The sequence below is a fragment of the Pinus tabuliformis genome, chromosome 4_2 (genome assembly GCF_031772625.1).
Source record: "Pinus tabuliformis cultivar Carrire ecotype Pingquan chromosome 4_2, CPIR1, whole genome shotgun sequence".
NCBI classification, from domain to species: domain Eukaryota; kingdom Viridiplantae; phylum Streptophyta; class Pinopsida; order Pinales; family Pinaceae; genus Pinus; species Pinus tabuliformis.
In genome coordinates this window covers 324,552,094-324,579,955 of record NC_142304.1, presented here as the reverse complement: position 1 = coordinate 324,579,955, position 27,862 = coordinate 324,552,094, and the positions used below count along the sequence as shown (strand labels likewise).

The 27,862-nt window shown below is 34.4% G+C and overlaps 1 protein-coding gene across 2 annotated transcripts; it reads left to right on the top strand.

Moving 5' to 3' along the window:
* The first annotated feature begins 13,677 nt into the window (after positions 1–13,677).
* LOC149169267 (ras-related protein RABA2a-like) lies at positions 13,678–26,529 on the top strand. Of its 2 annotated transcripts, XM_089428622.1 has the most exons (4): positions 13,678–14,079; positions 14,221–14,330; positions 16,728–17,418; positions 26,165–26,529. In XM_089428622.1, exons 1-3 carry the CDS (start codon positions 14,049–14,051, stop codon positions 17,205–17,207), a joined length of 621 nt encoding a protein of 206 aa, XP_089284748.1. In that variant the 5' UTR covers positions 13,678–14,048; the 3' UTR covers positions 17,208–17,418; positions 26,165–26,529. The 2 variants fall into 2 exon arrangements, with proteins under 2 accessions (XP_089284748.1, XP_089284747.1); XM_089428621.1 differs by having other exon boundaries at positions 13,683–14,330.
* The last annotated feature ends 1,333 nt before the right edge of the window (positions 26,530–27,862 follow it).

Genomic DNA, 27,862 nt, shown 5'->3' with positions numbered 1-27,862 from the left:
AATTTCTTGGTATAGCAAGAAGTAGAAGTCTTTGGTGCTCAGCTCAACAGAACCTGAATACATGGATGCAAGTCAAGCAACATGTGAGGCGATTTGGATGAGAAAGATACTTGTGGGACTGTTTGGTTAGGAAATGGATCCAACTATGATCTATTGTGATAATCAAATTTGAGTTAAGCTCTTTGAGAATCCAGTATTTCACAATCGATCCAAGGATATAGATATCTGATATCATCGTTTATGGGACTGTGTGTAGAGGAGGATAATGTTGCTACAATGCATTTTGACTGAGGAACAAGATGCTCACATCTTGACAAAGTCTTTGTCAAGAGGGAAGTTTGAATTCCACAGGTGCAGGATAGGGGTGGTTGATAATCCCTTTCTTGCTAAGAGGGAGTGTTGAGAAGTGTAGCAAGAAAGGTTCAATTTGGCTTAGCCTTGGTCAAATTGAGAAAATTCAAAATTTCCACATCAACAAACAACTTGGAGGCAGTTAACTAAGGTGACATGGCTCTTATCACTTAGTTAGCGTAGTATATTTGAGTTAGAGGGCTTGGATTTCAGTTATGCATGTGTAATTGCTAATTTATAGTAATATAGTTTAGTTATTTTCAGTTGTACTTAGTTAAACTAGTTCTAACAGTGAGTAGAACTAGTTGGAGGTCAGTTGTGCAGTGGGACAACAATCTAACTGAGAGATCATCCAACTAACTTATCAATCAACCAAAAAATAGCCATGCATGCAGGGAATTAGAATTGATTAGTTGTGGTGGAGATTCCAAGGCAGTGTAACATAAGTTGTAAACTAGTGTTGAGTGTACGGGTGTTACATGCAATTAGTGATCAATCCTTGGGAATTGTGCAATCATTTTGGAGGAAATTCCTAAAGAATAGGGATTAATTTCCTCAGGATTTGCATAAGGAAATAGGGGCTAATTTCCTCAGGATTTGCATAAGGAAATAGGGGCCTTGGTGAGCATATGTTCGGCTAAGTGTTGGCCACAACTTGTTCATTGAGCAAGAGAACAATTATTCTTTTGCAAGTTGAGCTCATAGTTGGAGCTAGCAATTGTAATAGTTTCTCAATTCATTGATTAATGCAAATAGAATTGAGGGGTTTTTCCCAGATGGGCTCCCCTAAAAATCATTGTGTATTTGTAGTTTTGCGTATTGCCTCTCTATGCATGTTGTTCCAAAAATGTGAATTTCATTCCAAAGATCAGTAAAATAGAACTGCGTCTCTTGATTTTAGATTAAATTTCTTAAGCAGTTGCAACTCTATCAAATTTATACAGCTTACATTAGCAAATTTCTCAACCTAGAGCAAGTTTTTTAGGTGATATGTGGGTAACTTTTGCATGTGTGGACAAGGCTTGTGCAGAATTACCTGCCCGAGTGACAAACTTCAATATTTTGAAATTAAAATAAGCCCATTTTTTCTATGGATTAGTTAGAATGACTATCATGGCAACTTAGTAATTTAATTCTTTGATAGACCATATATTTTTGCATATTAGTGTGCTTTATATGATTTAAGTGCACTATTTATAGACCTCAGTCTAGGTGGCGCTCCTCTACATACTTGAGTCTTCGTGGGATGCAGTCTTTTGAGTGGGAAGGCTACATTAATAAACTATCTTGCAGTGGGATTTTTCTTGAAGATAAAGAGTATTAGACGATTTGGTGTGGTAATCCTGCAACAGGACAAGTAACTGCTAAGTTGGCATATCAATTGATAAATGAACATGTGGACAACTCTGGTGTTAGATGGTGGAAGAAGAATATTTGGGACTAGCACATCCCGCCAAAACTAAAATGTTTCCTATGGCTTGCTATGGATAACAAGATTATGACTTGAGACAATCTAGTGCGACGTGGTTTTTTGGGTACTAACATGTGTATCTTATGCTCACATGATTTTAATTATGTAATGCATCTCTTGTTTCCTATAGTTTCTCCGGAGAACTATGGGCTAAGTCCTCAATCTTCCTGAGCTGGGATTGACTAGTTTTCTGGAATCTTGTGTAGAATAGTGGACACAATATATGGGATTCCTTAAATTTCTTCTGGTCTTCATTGCTTGGGGTATTTGGAAGGTTACGAATAGGAGGATTTTTGAGGGACCACAATTCAATTGTTTATGGATTCTCCTCAAGTCGTTGGATTTTTCCTTGACTACTTGCGATCACTATCTATTTCCAAGTGTTGCTTCATATCAACTATGGCACTCCCCTTGAATGAGCTTAGAGGCTATTTTGTTGGGGCCCAACAACAAGGCACATGTGGGTGTGGTGGTCTGATTATGATGCATAGGGATTTAAGTGTCCACTATTGGTTGAATGTTGGTAGAGGCACTAATACGAAGGCTGAAGTTATAGCGATGTGGACACTTTTGTTTAATGTTGCCTCTTTGGAACTGCCCTCTCTACAGATATTTGGGGACTCAAAAGTTGTTATTGAATGGTTGAAGGGTAAGGGAAACCTCCAGGTTCTACAACTTCACCATTAGATGGCAAAAACTCGGATGTTGACCTAGTTTTTCCATGAGCTATCTTATGAGCACATCCATAGGGAGAGGAATGTTAAGGCTAATTTTCTCTCAAAGAAAGGTTTGCGGGGGGTGGAGGGCTTCATCTACTTGGAGAAATTTGTGGTAGGTTCCCTACCTGGATATTGTAGGATCAAACTTCCATCAGACCTCATGCCTCTTCATATTTAGATATGAACACTTCATCATGGCAGTTTTTCTGGTTATATATCTTTGGATCTGTTTTTTGCTGTTCAGAATTGGACCTTTGTCTTATCCTATAAATCATATGTCTTGTTGGTAGACTTTATAGCCTTTTTTGATATGTTTTCTCTTTGATTACAAGTATGCTTCTTGGTGCTTGGGTATCATAAGTTTTTGATAAAGAATACCTATATGTATAAATTCATCCATAATATGCTGACCATTGGATGGGTTATTATATAGTTATATGTTACTCTTTCGACAATATGTACTCCTTTTATTTTTTAATATAAAGGACGACTTTTCCCCTCTCTAAAAAAATGCGCACAAATTATAAAACCTCTACTAAAAGCCTTTGTCTGCTAACCTCCACTACCAACCTTTGCTATAAATGAATTAGGAACAATTTTTGGAGGCTTTACAAAAACCAATGCTAGAAGGTCTTTTTCTTATAATGTGTATTTCAAACCTCCTACTTGTGAAGTCATTACAACATTGATTATGAAAAGGTAAACTTCCCATGAGAAATAATAGATAATACTAATAGTTATGGATTGCAACTTGTAAAAAACTTATTGAATATGTAAAAGCTCAAACTAGTTCCTTACAGACACTTCAACTAACCAAAACCACTATAAACATAAAATAATGCTAAAGGGCCAATGAATCATGACATGAAGTGTCTTGGTGTTGTATTTATACATAAAAAACCTCATCGTTGAAAACATTTATTTCCTCTTAAAACTTCATACGTTTAAATCTAGGAAAAATAAAATATATACACCTTCATAAATTTTAATAGCCCTTTATTCCATAAATAAAAAATTCCATGCACGAATATAATAAAATAAAATTTCAAAAACCACCTAACTTAATCATAATATTAAAATTAAATTATTAATACACATTTTATTTCATAATTTCTCTAAATTGTGTTATAAAATACTCCGTGCATTTTTGTATATGACGAGTGGAGATGGCTGGAGCTAACGGGCATACTATAGGGCATTAAATGCCCCGCTACATGCGCTCTCGTTAGCTATTTAACGGCGCGCGGGGTGATGGATAAATAAAAAATAAACCGCGCACGCATGTTAAATAGCTAAGGGGGGCGCATGTAGCGGGGCATTTAATGCCCTATAGTATGCCCGTTAGCTCTAGCTATTTAATGGCACGCGAGGTGATGGATAAATAAAAAATAAACCGCGCACGCGTGTTAAATAGCTAAGAGAGACGCATGTAGCGGGGCATTTAATGCCCTATAGTATGCCCGTTAGCTCTTGCCATTAAAGATACCTTGTCATGACGTTGTTGCTCTCAACATGATTTCGCCCATCGCGACCATTGTTATTATTATTTTTAAATTAAATAAAAAATGTAATTAGTAATATTTGAAACTCTAAGTGAATCTAAATTATTCTGAGTGAAATCCGTAGCTTTCGCGTGGATGAAACTAGAATTTGTATTAATTATTAAGAAAGCACGCAAGGCAATGCGTGGGACTAAAGAATCTTATGGGGCATTTAAATGATTGATGCTAGATTGTATTTAATAAATTTAAATATTTTATAGATACGAGATAATTAAATCGACATATAATTTTACTTTATATGGAAATATTTTAAAATAAAAGCTTTAATGATATGGAGTATGATTGAGGTTAAGATTTATTTAATAATTTTATTCCAAATATAATGAGGAAACTTAAAAGCATGATTCTTAACCTTTGTAGATAATGTTAGTGTAATTTATTGAGAGGATTCGAATCATATATTAAAATTAAAAATTATAATTAATATTTTATTTTATTTATAATGATTATTATATAATATTTTATATTTATTGAAATTTGAATTTTATCTATAGGGTTGGTGGGCAAAGTGAAAAATTACTTATCTAAAATATATGATGATGGTCATGGTCAATGTTTAATAATATTATGATGATGGTCATGGTCAATGTTTAATAATATTATGATTTGTTTATTTAGAGCATTAAAAAATATATATTTATTAAATTATTTTAAAATTTTATTTTTATTTTAAAAAGTATTAAGAGAAATATAGTAAGATTATTATAGTTTTAATGATTTAAGTGGTTAGGAAGGTTAATATAGTAATAGATATGTTGAAAGGATATTTTAAGAGAAAGTATATTTCATCTCTAACTCTTTTAGTGTCACAAAAATGAGAAGTTTTTGCATCCTAGTATATTCATTGTATTTAGGCTTCAACGCTTTTAATGTCACAAAGATGACAAATTCTTGCGTCTCACTATATTTTGGTAATTGTCCAACACCAAAATTCATTATGTAACTTGTGAGAGTTGATTTTTATTTAGCAATGTTGATTTTCTTCTTTGTGTTAGTCAACACAAAAAGATACTTTTGATATTCTAGTTTAGAGTTAACCACCTCTTTGTAATAACTTAGCTTCTTTTACTTTTTAACTTTTAAAACTTTAATTACATTTGATTTTTTTACTAATTTTAAATTTAGAAATCATTTTCTTTTTTGTCAATCAAGTTGCTTTCAATAATTCCTCAAAATTTTACATATCATTTGCAATGGACACCCTTCTCTCTCGGCCTCACTCTGGGCGGATTTGTTGGTCAAGAGATATAGACAAAGACTAGAAAGAAAATTCCAAAAACTAGAACATTGACATGACCTGGATACACTTAAGCGCCAAAATACATCGAGGATATGTACATGACTAGTCAGCATTAGAGATTACGTGGGTGAACTGGGGCTTACCTAGCTTGACGAGGATCATCAAGACCAGGTCCCTCGTGAGCATGGAACTCCAAATTATCAATCTTGCCTTCAAGCCGATCCAACCTTTCCGTGATGCATCATTGGCTTCTACAAATCGAATCAAATATGTCCAACATCACACACTGGTTATGTTGTAAATTGTTCACGAAGGAGATCACTTCGTTTCTAACATTATGTCGTTTTTGTTGCAATTCAACTAGGTGTTGTGGCACTGTGAAGTTGTCTAGCTATAGTCTCCAAGGAGGGGGTTCATTCACGAGACCAGGAGCTAGAATGTTTTCCTGAGCCAACTCACCATTTAAGACCATCTCCGGACCCCCCCTCGCCTTCCCCAATGCCCTCCCTTCCTTCATGCCTTGCCCCTTCTCCTCAAGGAGCCCCCCCATGCCCTAACACGACCCCGTTGCCTATACATGACTCCCACAACTACCTTCCACCAAAATTCAAACCCATTACTCCCTAGGGAGCCATGACAAACTACAACTAGCTCCCCACCGAGATGAAGCAAGGATTCTATCCCTTAACCAACCAAATAGAACTAGAGCCTTTCTAAAGGAGGCCCTCACAGAATCTAATACCTTCTCCATAGCACAAAAAGCATCCCCACCGAAGGAGGATTCTCTCGACAGAAAGCCGAGACAAACGTTAGGTTGCAGAAATCACCCTTCGAGTTAATCCAGGCAGGTTCCGCCAAAGCAAGGAAAAATTTACAGATTTTATATTCAGCCCACGAAATTCTAGAAACTACCATAAGTAAAAGCCCACATGGACAAGAGACCCACCCCACTAGCACCTCTACAAGCTATAGGATGTCAGAGGATGGAGATGAAAGCTCAACCCCCTACCCATCACACAAGAGCTCGAGAGTTGAATCGAAGCTCTTTCACCACAAGGTTGAGCCATGTCCACCTGTTCCACACCACACTAGTCCGCTCTCCCACACTAAGGTCCTAGACCCAAATGCTCCTCTGCTTAATCACAACCTGATTAGCAGATGTTGGATCCCTGCCCTTTAATCCTGGTCACCCCTGCCCTCCCTCGCTCCTGCCCTACCCCCGCCCCTTATTCTGTGATCTTCTCTTGTCTTTTGACCATGGATTATCCCTCGTCATGTCTCTACTCTTGGATTTTAGTTTTATTTAACCCTTTCACTTGTTCTTTTATTATGATACGATAACCATCTATAAGGATAGTAAGAATCAATTTAAGCCTTAGTTAATCAACATTATTAACATGTTATTTTATTAAAGGATTTTTAAAGGATGATAAACTTTATTAATGAATATTCTTTTAACCATTTAGAATTTTACTTTAGTCCCTTAATAACCTTAAAATAATAATAATTGTTTAGTTGTTTAGTAGAGTGAGTCCTTAATAAACAATTTTAATTTAATTAATATTTAACTATAATAATATTTAGTTTACTCTCATTAAATATTAACAATTAAAAAAAATTAATCGAATATAACCCTAATAACCTTAATAACCTTAAATAATATATATTTTTAAGATATTGCCCCTTTCCTCTAACTTAGACACTTATTGGGTTAACTTTTAATCTTTCTTATTATTTCCTTTAATATTAATAATATTAATTTAATTTATACAACTTTAACATTAATAATATATATATATATATGTTTTTTATTTTTTATTTATTTATTTATTTTTATTTTATTTTATTTTATTTTTATTTTATTTTTATTATTTATTTAGTTATTTATTTTCAGAGAAAAAACCAACATATATTTATATTAAGGAAATATAAAAAACCTCCATACATATAGCTGTAGATTCAACAGATAGAGAAACCCCCTAAGATTAGAAAAGGACTCATTTACATATAGTCCGAAGACTACCATATCAGAAGCTAAAAGAGGGAGACCTATATATCACCTCAAAATGGCCCACAAGGCCCGAAATTGTCCCAAAAACTAAGATTTATTTTATCAGTAATATAATATTATTAAATATAATATAATTAAAGAGGCTTCAAACTTAATAGAAAAAGTCAAGGAATGGTAGTCTCTTAAATATAAATATATTAGGATCTAAAAAATAAAAAATAAAATAAAAAAATTAAAATTCACTCTAACTAACCAATTAAGTGAACCTTCTTGATTTATTTTACTCTCATAAACTATTAAATTTAATAATAAAATTAACCAAACTAACTTTTGAATTTCCCTATCCCTATCCCTCGGTCCAAGTACAGTTTCTTGGTCAAACTTAGCCGCTTCTTGGTCAAATATAGTCGTTCTTGGTCCAATATAGCCGTTGGATGATCTGCTCTCTCTATTTAATTTGCTACCTTAGTCTGGTTCTTCAACTTGTCTTGACGATGAACCACACTTGTTGGTTCGAAATGCGTCGACAAATATATCATGATGTGATTTCACCGAAAAATCTTCTCAACATTGATATGGATCACAGAAGCCTCAACTCAACGATATACAATTCTACTTGCAGTGCACTAGAGAGGGGGCATGCATAGGTAAACCTCTTGTGCATACTCGTCAACCACTTCACCACCTTTTGTTACTCCCATCACCTGCCAAAATGTTTGCCAAATGAAAGTCCCTGTTTCCAATTTAATGTGCATCGGTATCTCGAAGGGTCCAGACGCCCAACTACTTGAAACCCACTTGGCATTAGGGCTCATCATGGCCTATTAGAACTTCCCTTTGAGGGTGTACCTCCCCACCTCCAAAATTCAATACACTTTGATCATACACCCCCATCGAGGTTAAATTTAGAAATTATTATTATTATTAAAAAAATTGATTACAAAATTATATATTTGAATTTTTGGCTATAATACACATAATTATATATTTAAAAGTAAATTTAAATTAATTATTCATAATTTTTTCTTTTATAATTAATAAAGAGTTTAGACTTCTGTGATCCATACTTGATTGTTAGAGATTTCAGCAAAATCACATAGAGAGTCATTTGTCGATGCGTTTCGAACCAACTAGTGTGGTTTAATGTTTATATTATTAATATTAATAATCCTATAAGTATAAAGTGAAATTATGATATGTTTTTTTTTTTTTTTTTTAACTTTATGTGTGGGATTAAAGTAAGCTATTTAAGAAAAATATATAATCTTCTCATTAAAACTTAAGAGATGATTAATGTAGGAGATTAACTTTCTTCTATCTATGATTTTTTTTAGTTTTGGAATATGATTTTATTAGAGAAAAATTGAGGGGTTAAATTTAGTAGATGGGCTAATTTCTATGGATTTTTCAAAAAAAGATTTGCCCATTTCTATTTAAAAAAAATTGATTCTCCCAAATTTTATAGGATACAATTATTTTACTTTTAAAATAGTCAACATTTTATAGAGACTATATAAAATCCTTAGAAATTTGAACATCTTTACAAAATTTCACTAAAAGTTTTATAGTCTACATGTCTAACTAGTAAGATTGGCTAAGGCTTTTATATTTCAAAATACATTTCTATTCTTAAAATTTTCCTTCAACTTTACACCATTTATGATTGGTTAATAACTCATTTATCTTAATTAAAAGGAAAAAACTAATAACATAAGATTTAGAAATCTCCCATAAAAATGGAAATTGACCCCTTCTAAATCATTAGTGGACTATTCTAAAGATTGGGAGTTTGTTCCTTAAAGACTACCAATAAATTATTTCAAAAAATAAAAATTTATTTTTTAAAGACCACATACCAAAATTTCCTCTACAAACAATAAATTTTACTCCTTACGCATTATCAATAAATTATTTTAAATAACCAAATTTTATTAATATACAAAAATAATTAGACATCAAAATCTTAAAATAATATTGAGTTCCGCAGAGCTGCCCTGCAGCGTATTTGGGCCAAGGCCAAATGTATTTGACAATATAGCTTCTTCAGCGGGACCCACCCCCAAAAAAATAACATCAAAATCTTAAAACTATATTAATAAAAATAAGTTAATAATCTTTATCAATATAAATTTAAAAAAAATAATAATATTGATATACATTGGTCAGATTACATGTATATTTAGATAAATCTACATAACATTGTATATGTGAACACTATACTATGTGTGTGTTTGAATAAGGTTACAAATTAGTGTACTTTTCAACAAAGCATTATATCATTGTTTTACTACAATGTGAACACTGTGTGTGTTTGAATAATATTACAAAAAAGTGTACTTTTCCACAAAACATTGTATTATTGTTTAAATAAGTTAAAACATTATACCGTTGGTTTGGATAAGACATAAATTATTGCACTCCGTAATTAATGCTGCACTTTAGAATATTGTGACGTTACCTATCTCAATATATAATAAATTTAAAATGGTTTAAAGCTTCATATTAATGGTTTTATCTTTATAAAAACACAAATATGGTTTGAATAACTTTAGTTTTATCTTTTAATACTTTTAAAAACAAAAACTTCAATTTCTTTTATGAGTCATAAATTCTTACACCGAGTTTGAAAACTTCAACTTCTTGTGTGTCAGAAATCTTTATGACAATTGTGATCACAATTTTTTTAATTAATAAATAAATCTTAAATAATTTAAAAAAGATAGGTTTAAATATTATGGAAAACTTCTAAATTTATTATTAAATTTTTGAAGAATTTTTCCGCGAAAATTACATGGAAAATTTTTTGTCGACGCATTTCGAACCAACCAGTGTGGTTCATCGTCAGGACAAGTTGAATGAGCAGATCTGGCTATGCATTTTAAATAGATAGGGTAGAATATATATCAACAGACTCAGATTACTCGATAAGGTAACAGCTAGAAAGACAACAGTTAGATTTGACCTCATAACTGCTAGTTTGACCATGATAAGAGGTATTATATTAATTTATATTATTTATTTATATAAAAGAAATTTCAGTTATTAATATAGAATAAATCAAAAAATAAATTAATTACAAATCAATTAATTTTAAATATATTAATAAACCTAAATTAATGTAAAAATTGTTAGAAACGTATACTAGTAAAATTAGTAAATCATTAAATAATAATAAATAAATAATTTCAAATATATTAATTAACATAATATATTTGTTAATTAATATATTTGAAATTATTTATTTATTATTATTTAATGATTTACTAATTTTACTATTCTAGTATAAGTTTCTAACAATTTTTACATTAATTTAGGTTTATTATTATATTTAAAATTAATTGATTTGTAATTAATTAATTTTTTGATTTATTCTATATTAATCACTGAAATTTCTTTTATATAAATAAAATAAATAAATAATATAATACCCCTTATCATGGTCAAACTAGCCGTTATGAGGTCAAATCTAGCTGTTGTCTTTTTAGCTGTTACCTTATCGAGTAATCTGAGTCTGTGGATATTCTGCCCTATCTATTTAAAGTGCATAGCCAGATCTGCTCATTCAACTTGTCCTGACGATGAACCACACTGGTTGGTTCGAAACGCGTCTACAAAAATTTTTCCATATGATTTTCGCGGAAGAATTCTTCAAAAAATTGATATAGATCATAGAAGTCTCAATTCAATAACTTATTATTACTAAAATTTAAAAATTATTATTATTAAAATTTAATTATATATTATTGGTTAAATTATAAATTTTTATTATTACAAAATTTAATTATATATTTTTTCAAATTATAAAATATTATTATTAAAATTATATATATTATATATATTAAAGTTTACTTCTATTAAAATTATTAAAATGACATATTTGAATATACATATATATTAAAAATAATAATAAATTATATATTTTTGTAGGTATTAAAAATTTAGAAGAGATATTATTATATTAAGTAAACATTTTGACTAAGTTAAATTACACAAAAATAAAAAATAAATTAAAGAAATAAAATAATAATAATTAATAATTAAACTATCTAAATTTATTTTAATTGTGGATTTACCAAACTCGAGATCAAATATCTTGAGGTGCAAATCTCTTTTAGAGTGAAAAGAGATTTGATTTCTTTAGGCGTTCGGTAGATCAAGAATTAAGATGGATCTAGGCTAGTTAAAAAAAAACCAAAACCTTTAAGCCTGTCAATACCATCTGAAGTTCCCTAAGATCTGTCAATGACCTAGTGGACCCTTAAAAGTACCAAAACCTTTAAGCCTCTCAATACCATCTGGAGTTCCCTAAGATCTGTCAATGACCCAGTGGACCCTAAAAGTATCAAAGATGTCTACGTTATCCCTTGCTCTTGTGGGTCTCCCTACATAGGTGAGACAAGTCGTTTGATTAATCAAAGGACTAGTGATCATGCCACAGATATTAAACATGGTAGTTATCCCTTGCTCTTGTGGGTCTCCCTACATAGGTGAGACAAGTTGTTTGATTAATCAAAGGACTAGTGATCATGCCACACATATTAAACATGGTAGGACCCGCTGGTCTGCGTTGGTTGAGCATGAGTGGTCATTAAAAATAATTTCTTTTCTTTCTATGCATTGAGGATGCCTTCATTGGCAGGATTTGTCATTTCCACCCTCGAACCTTAGAAATAAAAAAAATGCCTAATAAGGCCCTAAAATAAAAAAAAACACCCAATAGTTTGAATAGGGACGATGGTTGGAATATTAGCAAAAGTTGGGTCACCGTCCTTTCTTCATTTTTATATTTTTATGTATATGTTGTTTTTTACCTTTTACCCAATGTTTTTGTTAACAAATTTTTTGAGTGGGTTTTTTCCTCCTTGTCTAGATATACATTTATCGTCTTGATCTTTCTTAACTTATATTTTTGTTAGACTTTGTTTAGGTTATTAATTTCTTGAATTATATTTACTACTTTGGCCTTTTATTTTATAGTTGACTTTATTTCTTAGTGTTTCTTTATTATATTTTTAATTTGATTTTTATGATTATTTTCGATTTAGGCTATGCTTTAGCCTATTTTCTCATTAAATTAATATTTTTTTTAGAATACATCAAGTAGATGAAGGAGCAATCTATCCCACAGGGTATCTTTAGCTTGTAAACATTAATTTATTTATTTATTTCTTTCTAATAGAATCTTGATTTCTTTTACTATTTTTGACCTAGCTCCTCATTTAAAGTTTGACTTTGATTTATTTGATTCTTTTTTTTAACCTCGCTCATTTAAAGTTTGACTTTGATTTTTTTCTAGACAAATATTTATCCTATTACTAATACTTCATGTTATATATATACTAGCCATTCCATGAATCATACAGGATGGTTGGCAAAAATTCTAAGATGTGATTGCTATCAAAGGTTTTTTCTTAAACAAAAAATATGTTGCTTAACTATTATATATTTTAGTTAGAAACAATCTTCATCAAATTATGATATTTTGTTATTTAAAATAAGTTTTTGATTACATATATAGAGTAAGGAAATTGAAAAATCTAATAAAATACTTGAATCCCTCACAATTTATAAATTTGTGATTCCAACAAATCTCTATCCTATTTAACAAAACTCTAAAATACATTTTTTTTTTTTTTCTTTCAGAGAGAAAATCAACATATGGCCGAGGCCAGCAGATATTTACAACATATGACCGAAGCCAGCGGATTTTTACAACATATGGCCGAAGCCAGCAGAATTCCAGAATTTACGGCATAGCCGTTACAAATTGTTAAAAGGCCAAAGCCAGCAGATAACCTATGCGCGGGGTCCACAACCACAGCTGCCTAAAATACATATAGAATAAACCAAAAAAAATTCACACAAAATTCAAATCTCAACGGTTTTAAAATTTAAACAACGCTGTTTAAAAAAACCCTTCATTATTATGTCAAAATGTAACAACGCTGTTTGAAAAAAAAAGTCATTCTCATGTCAAAATCTCCTCTGAAAATTCAATCTAGTCGGAATCCAACCAGTAAAAATTACTCGTTGGTATCAGGGAAAAGATAAAATACAGAATGGAGAAAAAACATGGAGCGTCAACTGCGTGTGGACAATAGACAGGTAGCACAAGGACTCGTACAAACAATAAAGACGATCACATACCTTTTTGGGGAAGCGATTCTTTTCGCGGTGATACCCGGTTCGGACCAGTAAACGACGTGACAAAAATCAGTCAGTGCGATGAACATATACCTTTCGGGGGAATGTGGGTTATTATTAAACAATTTAAAAAATGGGGCTCGGCAATATGCACTTTAACTTTGGAATTATTTAAAGTACATATGAGTCTTGCCAGAGAATTGAGACGCAACGGAAGTTTAAAATATAGAAGTAGAATCCAATGCAAAGCGTTTTCTGGTCAGGTAGGTGGTGATGAGTACATTGCATCATTACTGTTGGGGATACCTAGCGTTTGTGTTTTAGGTATTAGGGAGCTGGGTAGGCAAGGAGGGAAGGAGAGAGGGGCAATGGCGAATGGAACAGCAAGGTGGCTCTGCAGCTTCCCGTTGATTGCGAGGACAAATGGCAGAACAATGGCCGCCTCATCACTCCTCCACCACCTCATTCCCCTTATTGTTCGCTCATCATAAGAAGCAGCAGCAGCACAATAACTATGATTTCACCACTTTTGGGATAGAGGACTATTGCGATGCGAATCCGAATCCCCAATTTGCAGGCTGGTTAGTAGTGTATCAGACAGGAGCAGCAGAGTGGTGGTGCGCAGTAGGGAATACGAATATTAATAATAATACTGCTTTGCTTTTAAATGGAACGCAGATGCAATGAAGAGTATGATTATTTATTCAAAGTGATGTTCACAGGGGACTCCAGCGTGGGTAAGTCCAACATCATCTCCAGATTGACTCGCAACTATTTCTCCCATCAGTGTAAGCCCACTGTTGGCGTTGAATTCGCGATTTACACCATTCAGGTACTAATTTTAAAATACCCATTACGATACATATTGAAATAGAAGTGCACTGCCTCATAAATGAATGATATTGACCTCAGAATTCCAATTTTGGTATCTATTTGTTAGAGGGAGTCATAAAATTTGATTCTAGAGTTCCGCGATCACCATTTTAAGACCTAAAGCTTCTGATCCACTTACCACCATCGAAATTTCAGAAGTTAATCTGATCTCCAACTGGGAATAGCCTATATATGTGCAATCTAAGGTGACCCCCAAACTGGTTGCAATGAATAGGGCAGAAGAAGAAGCCATGTTTAAGCATGGATCTGAAGAGGTATAAAAGAAATAATGCAAGCTCTGCTTAATGAACAAATTTGTCATTTATCCCTATTCGAAGTTATACACTTCGTTTATTGCTTGGCACCATTAGTTGAGGTTGTAACTGTAATCCAATAGCTGAGAGCATAGGCGCCAAAGCATTAGAATCTAGCACGGATAAGCCCTCCACACGTGAGATCCTAATAATGGCTAACCTGGTTAGAGCGGCTACTGAAAGAAGATTGTGACTGTCACTACCGATGATAGATTACAAAGCTTCTGCCGAAATTGTCATTTTTGCAAGGTGCCCATTTGCTGCAACGGTTAAGTTCGGTCTAAGACATCAGGAGTATTTGATCCTCTTAAAAGCAGAAATATCATAAATATCGCCAAGTGATTATGTCAGAAGCTGTTCTCTGAGGCTTTCTACTTCTCTCTCTGTTTAAAAAGGTATCTGATTGAAACAGTAGAGATACCTGACAAACTGAAACTGTGTGAAACTGAAGAGCAATGCACTTTTGGATTTGCTTTATCTGTATAGCTTCAGAGCCTGACCAACTCATTTCCTAGGCAAATTTAAATGGCCTTATGTTTCTTCTGCTGTTGGAAGGCACTACTGTTCAGATTGAGACAGAGCCCAGGGACATTAACCCAACTTTCTTTGCCAACCATTCATATCTGTTGGAAAAATGAGTACACTGTCATTGCATCTTGAAAATACTCTTCATAGCGCTCTGTTATATTAATAATAACAGGGTCGGCAGGTTGTTCATGGTGGTATTCCTAATTTTCAAGATGCAATGACGGCGTAGTCATTTTTCGTTGGCAACCATTCATTTCTGTTGGAAAAATGAGTACGCAGTCATTGCATCTTTTTCCAACAGACATGAATGGTTGGCGGAGAAAGTTGGGTCGGTTTCCCGGGGTTCTGTCTCAACCTGAACAGAAGTGCCTTTCAAAATCAGAATAAGCAGAAGGCCATTAATATTGCCCAGGAGACGAGTTGGAAGCTCGGAAAGACACTTCTGTTCAGGTTGAGACAGAGCCCAGGGAAACCAGCCCAGCTTTTTTTGCCAACCATTCGTGTCTGTTGGAAAATTGAGTACTCTGACATTGCATCTTTAAAATTAGGAATACCACCGTGAACAACCTTCCGAATCTGTTATTATTAGTATAACAGAGCGCTATGAAGAGTATTTTCAAGTAATCATGATTAATGGCTCGAATTCACAATCATATCGGAGATGGAACAATTCATTAAATGTTTATGCCTTTAGAATGTAATTAAACAGAAAAATGTTCCAATCTATTTTATTGACTGTGCGATGAGGAGCCACTTATTCAAGATTAAATTTTATGGGGTAATTTATATCACTGTCCCTGAACTTCTCAGTTGAGATGCCTCACTCTCGTTGTTGTAACAAATACCTCTTACAATAAATATTTCACCCTATAACATATCAGACAAACCCAAAGTAATTTATCATAGTGGCAATTATCTTTGTTTCTATGTTTGGGTTTTCCTTATCTCTTCCTGATCGTTCCGATATGAAATTTGACGTTGAATGAAAAAAGTTATAATGATTGTTTGTTAATTTTCATTTGGCTTTGACAATTTCTATAGGAAGAAGTATATTAAGGTCCCAACTTGGTAGCCAAGTACCTCTTACAAAAAGATTTAACCCTTTAACACATCTGACAAACTCAACATAATTTATCATGGTGGTAATAATCTTTGTTTCTAACTTTGGGTCTTCCTCATTTCTTGACGATCGTTCCAATACGAAATTGGACCTGGAATGAAAAAAGTTTAAGTGATTGTTTGTTAATTTTTAATTGGGCTTTGACATTTTATATTCCGTCCTTGATATTACACTCTTGCTTTTCTACTATTAAAGATTATGTAGTTATGATTGGTTTTAGGCACTTATAAGCTTTTTCTTTTTTTTTTGAATCAACGGAAAATTATAGGGGCCCAAATTTACGGGCTACAGTACTGTAATGCTTTCTGGGATTGAAAATTTTGCCCTTGCTACATTGGAGATTTTGTTAAGTTCAGTTTGTAGTACTTATTTTCCTTTGTAATATTCCTTGCAGGACAAAGGGAAGACCATAGCAGCCCAGATATGGGATACTTGTGGTTTGGAGCGATATGCTTCATTCACGAAATCCTGTTATCGTGGGGTTGCTGGGGCTGTGCTAGTTTATGATATCACCAGGCGTCGAACCTTTGAAAATGTGGGCAAATGGCTGAAGGAACTTAGGGACCATGCTAATTCCAACCCAGTAATTATGCTAATAGGAAACAAATCTGATTTACAACATTTACGCAGTGTATCAACAGAAGATGCTCAGAAGTTTGCTGAGAAGGAAGGTCTACTGTTTATGGAGACATCAGCATTTAAAGCTACAAATGTTGATAAGGCATTGCAAATAATTCTGCAAGAAATACATCGAGTATTCAGTGAGAAGGAAGTCCATTCTGAGGATTCAAAAGGTGTGAGCACTCAAGATGGAAAAGCTACTTTTGGTGCAAAGACTAGGATGAATACACAGAGGACGGGTTGTTGTCTGTAGCACTAACTGTGGTACATAAAAAATTAGCCTAAGCAAGAAAGGATTTGCCTCATATCCATCAAAAGGAGCTGGTAGTAAACAAGAGAATTACTCATTGCAAAGGCAGGTGTGGATATCTTGAAGGGTGGTTGTTTATAGCAGACACTGTATGGGTAAATTCAATGAGGTTCTTTTGAGGCAAGTGGCTGGCATATTTTGCCCATTCTTATCGGTACGGCCACTTTTGGTTATATTTCTTTAGTGTATGCTGCTTGCTCATTTCAAGCAATGTGAAGAGATTCAATATGGGTTTTGTTTATACTGTCACTGATCTTTTAACTTCAACACCATGAAGCCTCTATTCTTTTAGTGTAATTTATAATATAGGAGGTGAATAGAATTTGAGTTTGGCATAAATATTTCGAGGATAAAAGTTTTGTTTGGTTGGAATAGAACAGCTTATTTGCAGCTAGATACTATAAACACTCAACCAATAAATACACTTAACCAATTCAACTCAGGAACAGGACTTACAGATTACATAAATCAACACAACTACAGTTTTAGGCATCTTGAATTTGCATTTGGCAGTCTCCATGCCAATAGGTCTGTTCCAGCATCTACACAAGTAGTATATTACTATATAGTCTTGGATCCTTTGGAAGATTTGACTTGACTAGCTAGTTAGTACACCTCGCTCTTCATAACCTGGACTAGACTGGGGGTTTGTGGTGTTATTTTCCTTTTGCCGTTGTAACTTGGGTTTGCATTCTGCTTGATACTTCAGGACACTGTGATACAGGACTACATCACCATTCAGGACCTGATAAATTCAAGATGCAGCCACAGAAAACTAACATATTTCAAGTGCTAATGTCATTTTAATCGTTATAAGGTTTTTTCTTGGTCAAAAGCTAATAAAGTTAATTATTTAATATGCGTTTCTATATCTCTACAAACATATACAACATATATGTTTTAAAAGTTCAGTCAGAGATCCAAGTTCCAACAGGCAACTAATTATTGATGGAAACTTTTTCATTCTGTCACTGGGAATTTGGTTTTTGCTTATTTTATTAACACTTTGAGACGATATCAGGTGGCTTAGTCCAAGATAGATTATTGTATTTTGCAGGGAGTGTATTAAACTGGAATATTATGTGGTAGGAAAGGTGGAGAAAACTACGAGGAATTTTTTTTGGCAAGTAGTTCAAATAATAAGAAATAAAATCCTTGGGCGAACACTTTGCACGTACTATCTAATGAAAAACCATATAATTTATATATCCATCTATTTTCCCATGTATTTGCCTGTTTACCACTCTTCTCAAGAGCCCTGACAGAGCCGATCTTCAAACTTTTATCATGCTTAATATTTAGCCTATAAAAGTACCCTGGGCTGGCTTGACAAGACCTACAACATGCTGCAACTCTACAAGTAAGAGTTTGTAATTCAATACATTTGTCTTTCGAAGTATGGATTATTGCCAAGAGATCGAGGTTGGAAAAATATATGATATCTTTCTCTTCAGAGAAATATTTAATTAAAAGGGCATGTTTATGTATAACAGTATATCAATATGTGAGGGAGACATGCACATGTTTCTGTAACTTTGTGATGACAATTATTTGTTACAGGTTCAAGTGCACAACTGTTATTCCGTCTTTTGGCAAGTGCATTCTAGTGAGCCTTTGGATAGAGCTGCCTGAGAAGTATGGTGAAACAGGCCAACTTTTGTCCCAAATCACTGTAGAATAGTATCTTTAAAATTTGCTTGAGGTTCTTGTCACTTATTCCAATCCATTTGAATGCTATAACATCATTAAACATGCACCATGCTGAATCATCTGTTATTGTTTCAAATTCAAACCAATGTTGCAAACATTGGCATCGAGATAAAATCAGCAAGGGTCCGGAAAACGAAAAAATTGTAAAAATCAAGAAAATATCAGTAAAAACTGGCAAACATTGGCAAAATTAAGATACCACCAAAATATTGGTAAAAAATAGCAAACATTGGCTAGGCCAAAAAATCGCGATTTCGTGATTTTTTTCGCTATAAAATTGGGATGTTTGCAACTCTGATTCCAAGTCGGTGTCTATTGCTTTCGATTCTACCTTCAAAGACCAAGGTAAAGGATAGATCGATATAGATATGGATAAAGAATATTGCAACAAATCATAATTTCTTGTGATATACCACCATACAAGGCTACAAAACCGTTTTAATTGTCAACATCAAAGAAAACTATCTTAAATATGGCAACTGAAATTATAGATTTCTCATGATTTATGAGTCATATACAAGGCTACAAAACCGTTTTAATTGTCAACATCAAAGAAAACTATCTTAAATATGGCAACTGAAATTATAGGTTTCTCATGATTTATGAGTCATATACCAACTCTGAAATGAGACAAATCATTCAGACGTTAAATTTGACATATAAATGGTTGGTGCTAATGATATTAGATTCATCTATGAAGATGATCCCAGTGCTGGACATGAATATCTTGGGAGTCGTAGATGCAGCATCCCAGGCAATAGACTCACTTGAATGCATTTGCCTGTTAGGCACTCTTCTTGAGAACCTTGACTGCACTGATTTTAGAATAATGTCACACTTGATATTTAGGCGGAGAAAAAGTACTATGCAAAGGTATGGACTAGATTGATAAGGCCCATAGCTTATTAAGAAAGTTCGTTATTATGGATTTTGGCTGAAAATTTAAATTTGGAATAATATATTTATTTAAAATGCATGCTTTTGTTGACAAAAATATAATTGATCTTATTGATTAACTGTACCATGGAAATTATGTTCTATAGGTTTGTGTGCAAGTGTGTTGTTTACTTGGAAGTAGGTAAGATGTTACATTTGATCAAGGACTATAAGACTATAAGATCTGTAAGACTATAAGATTGTTAAACATAATTCTTGCTGAACCATCTTATTGTCTAAAGTAAATGTTTGTTGCTTGAGATTCCACCTTCAAATGCTAAGGTGCAGGTTATGTGGATACAAACATGGATAGGAATTTAGATACAGTCAATCATGTGATACTGTCAAACAAGGTTAAACTTTTAAAGCAACATTAAAAGTTAAAAAAATAAAGAAAACTATGTTTTAGTATGTAGACTTGAATTACAGATTTCCCATATGCCAAATCTGAAAAAGACAAATCGATTAGGTATCAAATTTGAAACAAAAAAGATTGGTGCTAATGAGATTGGAGATGGCCCTGGTGCCAAACATAATATTTGAAATCATTGGGTGCAATACTCCATATCTTACTCAAAATTCCCTCAACTTTCTTTTACTTCCAGAGTTGCGGATGGATTGAAGTCTGGGTTGTCACATCAACATTCTTGAAATGCAGTGGAATTGGCTTCTCATCACCTTTGAAAGAAAAAAGAGCTGACCAGAAAAGAAGGTTGGGTTAATATTGTGCCCTAGCAGCATAAACGGATCTATGGAATTGACACTGTTACTTGGTGCCAATGATATCTCAAAGAGGCACGTATTTATCCTCTTTGCTCCATATGTTCTTTGAATAGCCTCCTTGGGCCCATCCACAATCTCATATATATACATGTAGGTTATTTTCCTCCATCCACCGCCCTTGGAATCTTAATCACCTCCTGCACATCCCTCCAAAAACCATCATTGAAAGCAAGTGTTACAACTTAAATTCCTATTGTTGACTTGCTATATTTTGACTCGACTCTCCCCTACGCACATTTTTTTCAAGTTCATCTCAAGATGGCAATAGACGGAATAAATGGAAAATTGGTTGATGGCAAGATGGACAAGCTCCTTGGCCTGTGTGTTTCGTTAAGTTGAGGACACAGCCATCATTGTATATGTGTTTTGTTATGGATGTTTTATTACTCACAGCAGATTTGAGCTAAGTAAGTTTATAAATGTCCTCTAAGATGAGGTATAGAGTCTCAACAATGGTCTGCACAAGGGGTCAAAAACATAGTGGGCTTTCTTGCCATTAGAAGTCTGCTAATAGCCACATGGTTTGAAGCACGGCCTGTTACAATTTAGATAACATGGTTCTCCCTCACCTCCAATAAAGCTTTACATGGTTGGACGCATGGGAAGATTTACGGAACATTTGTTCTGCTGGTACAAGAGACAATAATGTGCTATTTTTTCTCTCTCCACCCATTAAATGTCAAATGTAATATTGCAACCCTGTTTTCCTCCAACAACAATGCTCAACAAGGATTTTGCCTACTTCTTGGACAACCTCTGTAGAAATCCTACCTGTTGGAGCTTTAGGACCATGACCTTTAGAATTCTAGCCACTAATGGAAATAACATCAACCAATGCCTCCTAGTATGTGGATCTAATAGAGTTATAAAGTGGGTCAGTATTATAAAGCAGGTCTGTGCAAAACCAAATATAGCTTATGTATAGACACCACCATTAGGTTTAGGAGGGGCTGGTTTTTGAGATTTAAGATTGAAGAGGAGGAGCTGTATGAGACTTGAGTGTGAGAAGTAGTAATGTCAACAGGAGGTGGTGGACTGGATGTAGAAGAAGAATCTTGTCCAATTTCAATTTCAGTTCTTTTCTCTTTGTCTTATAGCTCCATTAGCATGATTGACAAATGCCTGATGCTTAATCTAGTTAGGTACATTTGGCAGCCTCTAACCTCATGCAGAGGTTTGTGTTAAATTGTATTTCAAATGGTTTATAAACCCATTCATGGTTTTATTGCAAAAATTGCATTGCATCTAACCTCCAGGTCATTCCAACAGGCACAAACAAAGTTTCTCTCTTTTAACATCACAATCCTTTTTGATCCTTGCTACCCACCAAAAGTGGGTAACCCCTAGGAGAAAAATTCTCCTTGTTAGTCAGCCAACCAGCCAGCAGCCCTATGATGATCCACATCCACATATAGCTTTACTTTAGAACTCTCCAACTCTACTCCAGTTAGTGCTCTCTCCCATCTAGCATACTTCTTGAAGGACGGTGGGTCATCTATTAGAAGGTACACTAACTATTTCCGTAATCATGTGCTTTCATTTAATGTTTGGAGCATAAGCCAAGCTGTATGATTAACTGCGCTTGATTGTACCCTTGTTTCCATACTTCACTTGGGAGTTTATTTGTTGACCCTAGTCCAATGTGACCTCCCCTGTGATTCTTTTCTTCCATTGTTAGGAGGGGCACGAATAGGAGGCATTGATTGATATAGCATGCCCAAGACAATCCACACTTACCACCTCCTATTTCTCCCTTACAAACACTTCCATTCTCTGGGATGATTGTCATTGGTCATTGGGATTAACACCCTATATCCACATCTCTAACGCAGGGCCCAAAAACCTTTCCCGAAGAGGTTGATGTAGTTGAAAGAAAGATAAAAGCATATGAAGCCAGAAAAGAAAGAAAATGAAAAATGCAATGATCACCGGGACATTGAATAAGCAGGTGGGCAAAAGCCTAGCACGAGCTTTATCCCCCTCATTAGCCTTTACCCAATTCCTAAGCATTCCATGCTTTATCTAAATAAATGAACTTATGAATATTCCATCCTTGATGAGCGATAAACTACTCCATCCTTAAGGGGTATTGGAAAAGCATTAAGTAAGCGAGGTCACCTAAGCTATGCAAGAAAGAAAGACAAATCATTAAAGTAAAAGGTGCACTAAAGGGGTGGGAAAAGCAGGCCAAAGAAAGGGGTAATTCATGCCTCCATGATTTCTCCCTCTTGTCATCGTTATACCCAAAGATGTTGGACCTCCTTCAGTTGGTACCATGGCTATGGCCATCTTCCTTGAATTTTTTCCCATTCCTTGACCATAGTTATCACATGCATCTATGGATTGATGGGTCTACCTATGAAATGTCCTTTCCCTTATGGGTTGGAAGCACCTAATAGGGCTAACTAGATAATCATCTTTAACACGTGTGGTAACTTGCTTACAAATTACGAGTTAGAAAGACATTTAAAGGCAAGGTTTGTGTGAAGTATTTTTGTGCCCGTAACAATGAATATGGTCCATTATGATGCTTTAATGCTTTTTCCCTAATGATGTTGATCTCACTTGATCTTGAGAGTATAGTTTAGGTGGCTCATCACACTTGCAATAGAGATCCCTTGAAGGATGGCTTGGCACCTTTCCAACACAATAGAAAGGATGTCTAGCCTAACTTTGAGAGCACATATTGTAGCCCCAAGTTTGCCCCTTTTGAGATGAGCGTTGGGCTTTGAGGAGTCTCCACATGGTTGTATGTTTGTTGCTACACCTCCAGACGCTGAAATGTCGAGGCAAGAAGCCGAGGCGTTGGCTTGATTGAACATGTCCCTAGATGGACCCAAGATGTTTCCATGTTCCAAAGCCTAGATGATGATGGATACCACTTGAGATGGTTTGGGAGGGTTGGCATACCTTGTTTTGATGCCAAACGTTGATCCTATGGTTGCCATCTCACCCATGCATGCCTTAGGAGGGCCACGTAAGCCTTCTTGATGATATCTTGGTGGAGGAGATGTCACTTGGAGATGTATCCATGCACTTTGATGATGTCCCTTGGAGTGAGGAGAACTCCTAGACCTAATTGGTCACTTGATGGAGATGCTAGTTTTTAGAGGATGATGTCATGTTGGAGAGCCTTTCCTCCCACATGTGGAGGATTTATGACATTTTATTTATGATTTATCATTTGTAAGGCTATCTTTAGGATGCCTTGTGACCTATTAGCCTAGTTGAATGCTTCAAGCAAAATTTTGGGCTTTTTTGCTGTAAATCAATGAAAAATGACTTGATTGCCATCATATAAATAGAGGGAAGTCATTTGCATTGGATCATCATCACACACACTCTCTTCTCTTCTCTTCTCTTGAGTGCGCAGTAGTTGTCTTCTCTTGGACGCAATGGATAATTGATGGAGTGAATTGTCTTGCGAGAGATATTTTTGCATGGAGAGAGCATCTTTGGATTGATGAAGCGATTCTTGATTGAATGGTGTAAGATTATTGCCATTTTCTTCCATTTTGCATGTTATTTTCTGAATTAAGGTTTATATTGTACCATATTAAAAAGTGAAAAATCTTTCATGAAATCTCGTTTCTACATGTTACACAAAATTTGTCATTCAAGAATCCATCAAAGGAACTTGTTGCACACATTATTTGATCTTAAATCACCTACTAGAAGAAGTCGCTATAGTTTCTAAGAGAAGCTGTTTAGTCTTCCACCCTCTTCATCAAAGTCCTTCTAGCATTGACCTTGCCTTTGTTGACTCCATTGCCCAATTGAGTAGAGGCACTAGTCTAGTTGTGGGATCACCTTATAAAATCTCTATTTGCTTTATTTTTTGATAACTAGGGTTAGGGTTTGCTATAATTTTGTGTTTAATATCATTTTTGTTCCTATATGTTATTGTCCTTTAGGTGGAAATTGCATTTATTATTATTTGAGAAGCAAAATTTAGTATTTATTGCATGTTTTCGCCTCAAATTTAGGGCTAACGTCTAGGGGTTATGTTGTTGTTCTATTTATTTTAAACCATTAAAAACCTAAAGTTGACCTATCCCTTGTTTACCGCTCTAATAGCCTTCAATCCTTGGTCGATCTCATCATTTATAGTTTTTCTTTAGTTTATTGGGGTCGGTGGAAAGTGTACTTGAATATTTTTAACTCTTATCTTGGCCTACAAGGCTTTGCCAGTACCTTCTCCCATAACCATTAGATTCCTATCACCCTTGAGCCTTGATTCATTGAAGACATTTCTAGGTAATCTATTTGCAAGCTCCTTAGAGAGCCATTTGGTTTGGAACCCTAGGGCCTAGATATCTAATCTCTAAGTCTTGTTAGGGAAGCGTCCTTTGTGGGGATAACATCCGACCACAAAACAATAGGAGGCAAGCTGCTGAGGTTACAGTGGTGCCTAATCTCTTTGTTGCCATAAGACCTAGACTTGCCCAGTGAGACTTTGCACTAGGCCTGCTAGATTTTGCAGTCGCAGTCCTATAAATTCATGCGTTTACGAGGAAAAAACCAGCCTGCAAAATTTTAAAAACAATATCAAATTTTTTGAAAATTGCTTTCAATCACCATGAAAATGCCCTTCACCACAAGCCTTTTGAGATTTCACCATCCAATTGATTTCTGACTCCAAAAATGAGATTTCATAACTTCATGACTTTCATATATCTGATGCTTCATTGTATTTTCATTTTTCTTAATAAGGAGAAAATTACTGATTCACTTGTTTCTACTTTCAACAATTGGTTAATTGGATGTTTCGATGTGTATATTTCAGTTTTGAAATAGTTTTCACGTATCTTCTAAATGTTATATTTTATGGGTTGTCATTCCCTCTGCTGCCCCCTTAAATTTGGGAATCTCTCCAGTATCCTTGAAACCTGTTCTCGCATCAAACTTGACATAAGAAGGATTGATGCTAAGAAACTTTGTTCTATTTCATTGTGTCATATCACATCTGCAGTTAAACTTATCAATACGTGAGCATGTTGCTAGGAGTTACATTCTGATAACATGGCATGTGCCCCTTCGTTTGGTTTTACGATTGTCCAATTTTATTTGAATTTTAGACTATTTTGCTGGAAATCATATTGTTATTCCATGTAAAGTGCTTCTTTATTAAGAGTCTTTTAGTTTCTATTTTTTGTAGTGTTCTGATTAATCATGTGCAGAGTTTCTAGACTTTTGTCCACAGGCTCCAGTCTTGTATGATCTTAAATATTTTTTTGTTTGTTAAATGACAACTTGGAGTTCTAAAAGATAAATTATGTCAATCTACAATTTAAATCTCACTGAAAGGCAATGTTTTTGGCCTTCTAGCTTCTTGGCTTATTAGTAAATGGACATTAATATGGAAATAATCCACAATTATTACAGTTTGATCATTTCTCTGTTTAGCTACATGATTTGTTTAGCAGTTTGAGCAAGATCAATTATTGATGGAAGCTTGATTGCTGTTTCAGAAGTTAGCTAGTTCTCGGTGAGGCCTTTGCTATGGCATGAGTATTTTATGGCTACTTGGTTTGCTGTTCCGGAGCATAGTTTAGACCTGGGGAACACCTTTGCATATGTTATGTCGAGTGGCTGCCAAGCAGATTCTTGTTAGTGTATCATCATGATTATCAACAGGACTTGAATGATACAGATAATGCTTACAATCCTTTTTGAATTTTATGAACTCCAAATGCTAGATTGTGTGGTGGATCACCTTGTAAAGGAACATAATAGTATAGCCTCTGTTAAAGCAGGTTTTTATTGCAAGACATTTTGAAAATTAACCTCTGCTTGAAAGAAAAATTAGCTGTGGGGATCTCTTCCACTTTGAAAAGAGGATGGCAACAGAGACAGTCCTATCCTAGTATCTACTCTGAAAATAGGTTATATGGTCCTAGTCAAGTTTCATTTATCAGAAACATCATTCACGGGTGTTTTCCCCTTCTCTTGTATACTCTGGCTTCTAAGTAATTATATCTTATTTTAAATTAGAATATGTGATAATGCAGGAGTGCTTTAATGAGCTAGTCAATGCCCCACAACATAATTTGTTTGCAAAGCAGCATTTTCAAATCATTTGAATGAGCAGAATTAGATAAACCTTCCTGATCATGATTGATGATTTATATGACCATGATCCGGATGCAGTATATCTTGGCAAGGCACTGTTAGAATGTGCCAAGTATACGGCTGAATTTTTCTACGACGAAAAAGCAGATCACTGTTATTTCCATTGTCCTTATCGTAGGAAACAGACTATAGTATATTCTGAAAAAACATATAAATTTCAGTAACCTTCGGCATCAAGACTGCATTGGGGCACTAAGAGGACAGCTTCATTGTGGTGTCTCAATAAAGGAAGATATCAAAAGCTTATATCTTGAAGCAAAAAGCAATTTGACCCTTTGAAACGAGCATAGGATCTTGAAGGTCATTTAAACAGTCCTCGCTTTACTAAAAGCACATTTAAGTTGAAACTCAAGCTATAGCACTTGCTCCCTAACGATTCAACAGTTTTATCAACTAAACATACTGTTCTACTAATGGAAAAAGGATATATGCGAGAGCCTCAACAACCTACAAGATGGCAAATTGCTTTGGCAGGCTCTCATACAAGAAAGGGATTATAAATCCTACAATGTTGTGGACTATGTTGTACAAGATGGCTGAGAAATATGATCATAAGAAGGTGCTGAAATGCATTTACAGTCATATTATGCAGGCGAATGGAATGGCAGCAGCCTTGACAATGCTCTTCTGTCTGATGGTTCCATCAATATTCAAAATTGTAATAGATCCAAGATGAACTAAAAATAACTATTGAATTATGGAACACCCAAGTAAACTTTGACTTATTCCAAGTTGACACCTTGATACTGTGTGACCGACTGATTATCGGCTAGGCGTTCCCATCTTGTCAGACACGCTAGATTAGATTGACCAGTAGAATAGAGTGGGGAAGGGTAATGAAGATGGTGTAAGTAGGAGATCAAAGAAACAAACAGGGTGAGTACTAAACCCAGCAGTAGAAAACAAATGTTCCAGCAGGTGCACGCTACATATGCTCTTGATCCATTTTGTGCACTCTTAAAACAAATTGAAGTTAATTTTTTTCATTTTCATTGTTTTTAACCTCGAAATTATTTTCTTACTAGACAAAAATTTCA

Coding starts and splice junctions, on each gene's coding strand:
- LOC149169267 (XM_089428621.1), top strand. CDS start 14,166: ATGGAACGCAGATGCAATGAAGAGTATGATTATTTATTCAAAGTGATG. Junction 14,331..16,727: donor TCGCGATTTACACCATTCAG/GTACTAATTTTA, acceptor TATTCCTTGCAG/GACAAAGGGAAGACCATAGC.